At 36.2% G+C, this 10,647-nt stretch overlaps 1 protein-coding gene and 1 long non-coding RNA gene across 2 annotated transcripts; both read left to right on the top strand.

Annotated features, from left to right (window-relative positions):
* The first annotated feature begins 92 nt into the window (after positions 1-92).
* LOC148829389 (uncharacterized) lies at positions 93-1,014 on the top strand. Its single transcript, XR_016091461.1, has 2 exons — positions 93-145; positions 843-1,014. It is a non-coding gene; the product is annotated as an uncharacterized LOC148829389 (long non-coding RNA).
* Positions 1,015-4,996: 3,982 nt separating this feature from the next.
* tmem121b (transmembrane protein 121B) lies at positions 4,997-6,212 on the top strand. Its single transcript, XM_088923648.1, has one exon. It carries the CDS (start codon positions 5,025-5,027, stop codon positions 6,210-6,212), a length of 1,188 nt encoding a protein of 395 aa, XP_088779774.1. The 5' UTR covers positions 4,997-5,024.
* The last annotated feature ends 4,435 nt before the right edge of the window (positions 6,213-10,647 follow it).

The following is a 10,647-nucleotide window of genomic DNA, read 5'->3' as shown; positions in this document are numbered from 1 at the left end:
AATGGAATTTATCTTGTGTATAATTTGCAGCTGCTTCAACAGCTGTGGTAACAGATTTGTTATATATTTCCTTCTGTCTTTTCAGGTATGCCGCTGGGTATTAGAAGTGTGGATTTTGGTATTAGAAGCAAAGTATAAAAACAGTGTATGTTGTTATATCTCAGGATATGTTATCTTTGATGTCAAGCACCAGAGCAATAGATTCTGAATATAAAAGCAGGATCTAAGTTCAATAGTAGTTACAGTGATAAAAGATGGGTTTTGATACCACGGTTTCTTTCTGAAGAAGTTATAACTTGCATATGACTAAGTTTTAACTTGCTTTACATGCAATGAAGTCAGTTCTTAATTGCAAGTAGAAAATTGTCTGGAAACATTTCAGAATTAAAGAAATTATGAAAGTGTTTCCATGCCTTAAAATATTGTATTGGCGCTAAACAGAAATTTAACTTGGTTATCAAGGTTTAGGAAAGTATGTATTGGTGTATTTCTTCATAATTTTGGGGCAGTTATGGCTTTAAGAAAGATAATCAATCTCAGGAAGACATATAATCAAAAGTTACAAACACTGAAAATGATTAATGTTTTATTTCATATTTTTCAAATCTGACAGATGGCTACCAAAAAAGACTGTGTAGTAAATCCTTCTGTCAAGAGTAGCTTGAAAGGGTTCTGACATATTACTAAGTAATTATTCACTACGGCTGAATCTGTTTAATTGAGGTCAAATTCAGTTACACAAACATATTAATTGGTGCTATCAAAAAGTTATCTACACTTCATATACAGGGAACATGCTTCTCAGCCATGATGTTGAAGGAAAATATTCTGGCTTCTTTCAGGAAATGGTTGGATGAGATCTTGGATCTGTTAGCCACTAGATCCAACGGCTCCAACTCCAACTAGTGGTAACTCCACTAGTCTTCCACTGTGATCAAAATGTAGATCAGTATCACCACTCTTCAAGAGACGCATGTACAGTACTGGAGTTTTTCATTAAAATGCATTTAATAGAAACAGAATGAGTCTGCTTAATAAATTATGCAGCTACAAGAAAGTTAAGATTTTTTTTCTATGATTATCACTCTTGTTTTCACCTGTTCTTATTTTAATTGTATATTGACTTTGCCCGCATATGCTAAATCACAGGGACTCTTTAAGATATCTCACCTGAGACATGGAACATGTTATTCAGAATTTGCAAAATCCTACCAGTAAGTGAATGATAAATTATCACTGAAGTGTCCTGAAATTGTATTGAAATGTTAGCTAGTGAACATGTGGCATTAGCTATAGGTTGTCACTTCACATTTTTATTTTTAGAATTATGTTTAATTTAACATTTTTAAAACTCAAGTGTCAAGTAGCCTTATTAGTAGTGTCATGTCTCTATAGATGCTCCCTAGTACTGGTGTTAAACTCCCCATCATCAGATAATCTCATTCTTTAAGCCTGATCCTAATATTGTATGCATTTCTTGCAGCTACATTGAGTCACAAATGAATTCACTTAATCTGAATCTGAACTAATTGACCCTTTTTAGTTGTATAGGATGAAAGCTATTAATACTGTCTATGAATTTCCCTTCTGGTTGTTATTACACAAAGATGCAGTAAATTGACAAACATCTGTTAAAATGACAACATCCAGGTTACAAAAGAATGGTCATCTTTCATTTAAAATGTTAAATTTGAGCAAATCTTTAAGTTCAAATAAGTTAATCTTCACCACCAGTCCTCTACAAATTTATCCGTATATAAATCAGTGAAACTGTGCAGTACTAAAATCTATTTCTCTTCCTTATTTGAAAATAAAAAGCATCTACAAAGAGATGCATACATTATGTGAGATGAGCAAGAAATGTCGTTAATGTGTGCATGTGTTGCCAAATAGTAATGAGCAACATTAATAGTATTCTTGTAGTATGTTATATAAATTGTATATAAAGTTCTTAACATTAACATTCTTAGTACCTAAATACTCTTTTCTGCTATTTGTTTTATCTCACTACAAATAATTCTGTCAGTGGTGTTCTAATTATTGAACAGAAGGCTGTACATGTGGTTTATAACAAATAAAGGTGATTCAGTCAACTATACTAAACTAGAAACAGCTGGTCTTGTGGATCTGATATGCATTTTCATACATATAATCACATATGATGTAATGCATATTTAAGGCACACTAAATCACAGTATAATTCTTAATAATTGATTCTCAGTTGCTGCCAAAAAGATCTTTCACTTCTTGCTGAACATGAAATGATGGATCAAAGGGTATGTGTAACATTTGTCTTTAGAAAGTTATCTATAGTCTTCTATCATTCTACAGTTTCCATATCCACAATAGCAGCTGTTCAGTTTTTATGATAATCTTGGGACTCATTTTAAAATTCAGATAACATCTGTATTTGCCCACCAGCACATTAGGATTAAGTTTACACTTCTCCTTGAAAACAACTTTTCACAAGTCTATTAAAAGCATCCTGAAACCACAAGATGGTAAATTTCCCATCTGGCTTGATTGTTGTAAACACCGCTGTGCTGGTTAATAAGAAAATAATTAAGTGGGCATGTGGATCATAGATTACTCTCTGTATTTGTGTTGTTTTCAACATTGTAGTTCTTTGAAGACCTGTTTGACCTTTTTTTTTGTCCGAGTCCCAGAACTCCAAAAAAAGGTGTCAAAAATATTTTATCCTTCGTGTTTTGAATGATGATTCATTATAGTACGTTCCATACTCTAGTTCAAAGGAAAAAAGGGAGAAACTACCTGATTCTGAACATAGCATATAATAGTACCAAAAGGAAAAGAACCATGAGGCTAAAATACTCTTTAAAAATACATTTCTATTGAAGATTGGAAGACAGAACAACACTGGCCAAGAAACTGTTAAGGAGGAAGGTTTGCACTTGAAATGTTTTCAAAGTCTGATTATGGAATTAATATGGGATGTCCATCCTAAAGAAAATTTTGGATAAAATACACGATATTTAACACAGCTTTTTTACCTCGTAGAAATCTAAAAACAGAATTGTAGTATATTTATCTTTAAAATGAGGAATCTTTATATCAAGTAAAAGAAAGGAATCCATAATGTTATGCTGGAAAGGGCTTTTTAAAATCATTGCAACACACAAACATGCAGACGTGTATGTGATCTTCAATGGCAAGTTCACATTAATTTGTCTTTATTAATGACGAGCTTACCTTAATTAAACGTGTTTATATACCTATGTGTCTGGATACATTACAGTCAGGCATGCTCAGGGCCTTGAAAAACAAATTCATCTGTTCCCTCCCACACAGAACATTACTCATTTTATGAAATATATGCTCATTTGGTTTGTATGTACACTTTTTAATGTTGTGAAGTTGGAAACGAAGCATTCCTGTTTAGGTCTGTCCTACAGTGCAGAGCTAGTGAAGAGTATCGTGCCTTAGAATCTGTAATGAAACCCTCTTCCCTTTCTGTGGGAAACTTGAAGTGACATGAAGGATATTTAATAGTCTTCTTAGGCCTCATTTTTGCTGATCCATTTAGTGCAGCTTTGACTGAGGTCATAGTGATTTCTTAATCATTTCTTGCCAAAGAAGGCCTTTCTTCAGAATTTTCCACCAGAATAGTTGCTCTTAAATCAACCGAATTGCATTAACCGTCATCTTTATGCAAGACTAAAATGAGCAGCTTTCAAATTTTGATGATGCAAAATAAATATTTCTTAATGTGTACACAAGATATTTTTTAACATTTTCATTTCCACAGTCTCTCACATATCCGAAGCTGAATGTTGTTGAAAGAAGTGAAGGAATTGATTTAGTATAGTGCATATACTTCTTCCACTGCTTCATCTGAATTTTATTAAACGCAGCATTTATTCAGTTTCCTACACTGCTGATTTTCTTGGTGGTAATGTTTGAAAAGTCTTTTTTACAAACCTTTTGTTACGCTAATGGGCTTGTAATTGAGATATGCATACTGTAGCACTGTGCAAACCGTTTAAAGGAAAATATCATGAAAAGCCTATTTGGATGCTTTGCCATTTATAAATGTAGCCCCAGCATTTACTTGTGAATGTGGTTTATGCATTTTAGCCATTTTTGTTTCTTGGAATACTAGGCCTTCATTTCTCTTGTAAGATTATATATTTTGTACATTTGCAAGATTTCAAAAATGAAAGAGGTTATACAAAAATGCAATGTCCCACAGTTAACATCTGAGAACCCTTAAATTCCTTTAGTTTTACAAATATATTCAGAGAAGCACCTGAGAAATGCAGCCCAAAGTTAAAGGTAAGCATTAGAAAGATAACGGGGTTTTGACTGTGCCATCACTGCATCATTTTAACCGAGCATCAGCCAGTTACTGTGCAGTAGTGATCCTTCAGGTTGTCCCTCCAGTCTGATGATCTAGATGTCAGGATGTATCATGAAGGTGAAAGGGTCTGGACTGATGCAGTTTAATTTCAGTGGGAAATGTTGCTGGAATCCAGTAATGGTGAATGGGAGAGGTCCTAAAAACCATAGTATCTTAAGACTTGTCGTTCTGCCAGTACATTCCTAGAGCTCCATACTCTTTGACTTCATCTAGTCTGGAAGTAATGAGGAGAGGGAAAAGGGGATATGACATTTTATACAGGAATTTCATAGCATCTGATTTTGATTTTATTATGTCTCCATAATGCTATGGTATCTATACATTTACTGCTCCTATACATCCACTTTTAACGTTTAGCAGTATATGGCTATACGTTTAAATTTAAACTTCGCATTCTCTGCAAAATTATACACATGGTATAAATCACAATTATTGTCTCTAATGTTGATTTGTTCTGCCAGATAATTGCATTTTTGTTGAGTAATATATTATTTGAAACCACGTCTATTAATTGTATTTGGGCAAACGCAATCCATCCCCTGGAAAATCCGGACCGGGATTTCGACCAACCTCCTACCTCCCTTTCACCTAAATCCTGATTTTTTTTCTGCGAGAGAGGGGAAAAGAGGGGGAGATATACAGTACAATGATCGCAGCATTTGGAAATGAAACCCCTGAAGCCGGCTACCCAAAACCAAAAACGGTGATCAATCCCGAGGGAACCAAATCCCCGGAAAACGAGTCGCTGTTCGTTCGAACCGCCTCATTTAGAAGAAATTCACAGACTTCCACGGGCAGCGGCAACCCGGAGGACAGCAGCACCAAGCCCCTCGTTTCTACGGCAGCTGCTGCAGCTGCATACATCATGACAGCTGGTGAATTTCTGCAAACCGCTCCCCTGTTCGTCCGGAGATCCAAGAGAAACCTGTTTTATAAGATCCTGTGCTTTCTGATCCTCTTATTCCAGGGTGGGATCCTAGATTTCTACCTAATTGTGTTTACCGATCTCTACTGGTGCTCATGGATCGCTACCGACCTAGTGGTGATGACAGGCTGGGGGATTTTCTTCTTGAAGAACGCCAGAAGCAAACGCGAGCGCGCCTGTAACTTCCAGCACCAAAAGGGCTCTTTTTATGGCTGCAACCTCGGAGAATTTACCTTCGCCTACCTGGCGTGGCTCATTTATGTGATTGCCTGCACGCCGAAAGTGGTTCTGATTTTGGAGACTTCCATCCTGGATTTGATCGAGCTGAAAGTGCCACTAGGAATCACGGGTTTTAAAATCATTATGATGCTCTCGGTGCCTCTACTCTACTGCCTGATCAATGCAATCATCGAGGATTTAGCCGGAGCGACCTACTACCATTCTCAGAGCTGCTTCGTTGCCTCCTCCTTAGATTTGGTGGATAGTTTCACTTTGATAGAGATGCTCCTGATGAACGAAATCCCGACTATTTACCTTAAGTATACAGTGATCTCCGTGTATTTTCTTGTGCTGAGCATCCCTATTCTCTGGCTTTACGAGCTGAACTCCTCGCAGCTACACTGCAAGTGGATCTGGGCACGATTCTTCTCCGGTGTGTTGGTCAATGTCCCGTTGCTGGTTGTCAGGTGTTTCCTGGTATACTCGTACCAGATGCCGATCTCCGTATTCATGTTCAAGAACATGTTTTTCCTAGGTTGCAGGTGTCTGGAATTAGTGGAGCAATGCGTAAGCGTAAATGGGGTGAGGAGATTCAGCAGTAACCCAGTGCAGTTTTCTCACTGCGTCTCCGAAAACGACATGTGTCCTCATGGGTATGTCAACACGTTGGCTGTCACGACTCAGAACTGAGCAACGTGTCACTCAAAACAGGAATCCACTCTTGCGACACTGACGCGCAGGACCACTCGGGCGTTGATAAAGCCTTAATCTTCGTATTTCCAGTCTATACCGTTTCAACAGGTGCTACAGAAAACCTCTACAACAGTTCACACCTCCAAGGACGGTTGGGTAAAGCGAAACACACATGCCAAGGGCCAGACCAACCGGATGAACAGGCTTTCAATAGGAGGGTCCTTCGTTGTTTTTATTGTACAATTTATTAATTAATTTCAGAGTTTACACTTGTACAGTTCGTTTTTAATACGTTTCCATTGAGCCAACGTGAGGAATATGATATTAAGTGCAATACAGATGAAAAAGTAGTTGTCCTTTAAAATGGTGTTAAAAGTATGAATTTTGCATTGGTGAAGTGTGGTACCGTGTGTGATTGTATCGTCACGCACTATTTTTAACTTCAAAGATTAGTAACGTTTTGCGTAATTTAAGTACTGTATGCATGTTCACAAATTAGAGATCTCGAATGAACTGTGCACAGGGTCAGATTTGTTGTGCAGGGGATATAAAATTGATTGCAACACTGTATTTATTAGATACACTCTAAATTGCATAGAAGAACTGGCCAGAAGTGCAACAAACCATAATTTATAGTGCGTTGCTCAATCGGCAAAACTTAAAGTTGCAACTACAATAAATTGCAATTAATAGAAATAAAAGACTGAACCAATTTTGGTTTTGAAATATAGACTTTTTAAAAAGTCGCAGCAGGGGGATTTTTAATCGTCTTATAAGTACAATACAAATATTTAACACCACTGACTGACAGTGGCCGCTACGTTTTAAGGATAAAAAAAACCAATGCTATTTAATTTGCACCTAAACACCTTAACACACAGGCGTAAGTCGCCCAAAGCTCTCGATACAACCGGTTTTGTTGGGAAAAGCCTCCTTTTTGCTTGTTGGTTACACACGAACAAAAATATTAGCGGTAAAGATTTTGGTTTAAGAGTTTTCTATAATTTCTAGCATTGTCCACCTTTCATTACTGAACTATATCATTCACGTACATTTTTAGTGTACACATTAATAGCTTTAAGTTTTGTTTAGTTTTAATCAACTGCTTCAGGGGTTAATTGTACACTGACATCTAATCAGATCGTATTTTGAAAGACAGTCTGTACCTAGTAGTCACAATGAACTGTCACCAGAAGAGAACAAAGTTCCGATTATTTTATCTTCTAAATATTGATTTAACCAAATTTGTTTTGCTAAATAATTACAATTCAATTAACAGTCCTTTGCATCAGCAGTTTGCCTTTTATTCTGTGAATGTAACCCCTTTCTCTAATGCATATTGGTGTGATGAGCTGTTGATGTGCTCAAAATACGATGTCCTCTACTCTCGCACAAGAAAGGGAGCTGATAAGATCAAATGCTATAGCTTATCACTGCAAGAGGAATTGACCTACTTTCCGAATTTAACTTCATAAACAGCACCTAAAATGTGTGGGCCATTAACTTGAAATCACTTTCGTAATTGGATCAGGTGTCATTCATCACTCCTCAAATCCAATGGGATTTTCTAGGTCGAGGCCCAGTTTAATGTGAATGCTTCTACATTTACAGTCTGGTAAAGACTGTTGAAGGCCTAGAGGGAGTGCAGTGTTGGATTTTTTTGGATGTACCGTAAAATATCATTACTCTATCCTTTGGAAATATAGGATGTATGAAAATATATGAGGAGTCCTTGCCTAATAATATAGACATTCTACTAATCTCTCAAAAATAATTACTATTAAAGGCTATGCTGTTGACCTCTTATGCATATGTCAAGTAAATCAGAATACATAAGGTTCAGATAATCTATGTGAAAAACACAAAGCTAACATTTGTCATTAGTGTTCTAAAAAAATGTGTATACAGAAAAATGCTGACATACCCATACAAAATATCAGTTGTTTCGCAGAAACCAAATGCTTGACAAACCTTGACATTGGCTGGCGTGGTGGCATGGTGTTAAGCACTGTTGCCTTACAGCTCTAGTGTCCTGGCTTGGATTCCACACAGCACCTTCTGCATGGTGTTTGCATGCTATCCCTGTGTTCACATGGTTTCTCTGTATTTTTCCCTCAGGTTCCAAAGACGTGCTGGCTAGACTGTGACACAGACTTGTGTTAATGTCTGTGTGCCCTGCAATGGGCTGGTTTCCCATCCAAAGCGTAGGTCTGTCTTGTGCCCTGTATTTCCAGGCTAGGCTCAAGTTTGCTGCGACCCTTACCAGGAATCAATAGTTTTCTGATAATGGGTGTATGGACAGCTTGGTTTTGATACATCACACTGTCCAAAATGTTATCAGCAGCACACTGCTGAATATGTTTTTGTTTCTGTGTATTGTTTCATTTTTCATTCCAATCTGACTTGTCTACCTCTAACGACCTTATGTTTTAGATCAATGTTTGTATAATCAGACATGAAATATATGTAAAAATGATTGGTTGGTCTGTAGTTTCCTGGATCGCTGATGTTCTTCCTTTTGTAGGTGGGCATACCCTTTCCCATTTATTTTAATCTGTGGGAAAAACCCTTGTCCTAAGTGCCTGCTGAAAAACCCTGGGTGACAGGACATACTGTATACAGTACTTGAGTATAACTGGGAAATATCTACAGGCTGATTGACTGTTGGTTTGTGAATCCTAGCACCTGGAACGCTCACATCTCAGCTGTAACAAGATCACTCAAAACTGAACACTGTCCATCAGCAGCATAAGACGTGCTGTCTGCATGCTCTTTTGGTGAATCCATTTATGAAATACTCATTGAATATTTCACTGTCATTTTCATCTTCTACCATTAACTCACAGCTATGATTGATGTTTCACTTCTACCTTTACTGGTCTTTTAGTGTTATAGTATGGGGAACAAAACAACAGTATTTTTTAAAAGACGTATTGATTACAGAACTGCATTAAAAGCAGAGGTATACAGTATTCTTTGTGTGTTCCCTTCTAAAACATGGTTGTGACCGTTTCAGTCTTGGGCCAAATGATTCTCGAAGAATATTGTGAAAGTGTTGTCTGAAATAGTTTTCCAAGCATTGCCAAATTTAGAAAAAAATGTTTTTTTCTCCACTAGATTTATTTTTACAAAGTCTTTTAAAAAATAGAACTTTGGTGAGCTGTTGCATTTTCTGTTTAAAGGGTGATGTCAATCGAGCGGAAAAATGACACATGCCCCTTTGGCTTGAGGAGAGCCTAGACGGTTGGCTTGTACTGGAATGATCTATAATTTAATTGTGATTCAGTTGTTTGGCCTACTTTTAATAATTACAGGGTGATACAAATTAAATTGGCTGCTACATTATTGTAATTATCAAAAAACTTTTTTTATCCTTCATATACTGACTATAGCACAGTGCTAATTGTTGTTTATAGGACTAGCTATGACTGAAAAACCTCCTTTTCAAACATGTTGGAAGTGTCAATTAAATGATCTGTGACAATTTACTAATATTTTAGATGTCCCAAGGTGAATGGCTTAGCTCTCAGTGTGTGATGTATAATGGTGTCTTTTGGTCTTTTTGATCCAAAGTATGTTAACTACTACTGAATGTTTTGATTTGTTTCTATTTATCGATGAGAAGATATTTAAAATGTTTACAGTGTTACATGAAGTATGCACTTCAAAATGAAAAGTGTATTTTGAGTTTCTTTTGCATTTCATTCTATATATTACCGCATTGAAAATTTCTTTTTAGATGTTTCTCTTCATCATTTACTTGTTGATTATCCCATTGGTACCAACATTCATTTCAATGCAGACCATTTCAGCAGCAGTGGATAATCAATAACTGTATTAACGACTTATATAAATCATCGGCTAGGCTAATCTCTAATATTAATGTCAATACATTTCTAAAGCTCTTATTGAACATTTTCTAATATAATGGGCAAGATAGTGTGCTTGTTCTTGCCATATTATAATGAATAGCTATGAGGTGCTAGTAACAAAACAGATTTTGCCATGTAAGTAAAATGAAAAACTAGAAAATGTTTATGCAAATTAAAATGAATAAATGTGCAACAATCTTGAAATATGGAAACATAATTCTGGCAAGGGTCTGATTACCAAGCATAAATAAACAGATACAAAATGAACATTTTACACACACATAACATGCTTTCTTTTTGTTCAGTACAGAGCTGCCACTTGGGCTAAATTCTGCTTCGTTAGTCGTGGGCTAAATTTACTACAAAGCTATGCCAAACGGCAATGGTTTACAAATCACAAACAAAATCAACAGGTCTGTTTATATTAAATAATATTCTTTTGTTTATATTATCTGTATTATGCATACTTTTTATTAAATTCAAAATCTTGGACTTTTATCATCTTTAAAAATGGCAAGATACAGTTAAGACATTGTATATTTAGGAACTGAGATTATTTT

Source organism: Atractosteus spatula, chromosome 8 (assembly GCF_055471065.1).
Source record: "Atractosteus spatula isolate fAtrSpa1 chromosome 8, fAtrSpa1.hap1, whole genome shotgun sequence".
NCBI classification, from domain to species: domain Eukaryota; kingdom Metazoa; phylum Chordata; class Actinopteri; order Semionotiformes; family Lepisosteidae; genus Atractosteus; species Atractosteus spatula.
This window is presented reverse-complemented; position numbering and strand designations above follow the sequence as displayed.

Excerpts from the sequence above, each read along its gene's own strand:
- tmem121b (XM_088923648.1), top strand. The coding sequence starts at position 5,025 with ATGATCGCAGCATTTGGAAATGAAACCCCTGAAGCCGGCTACCCAAAA.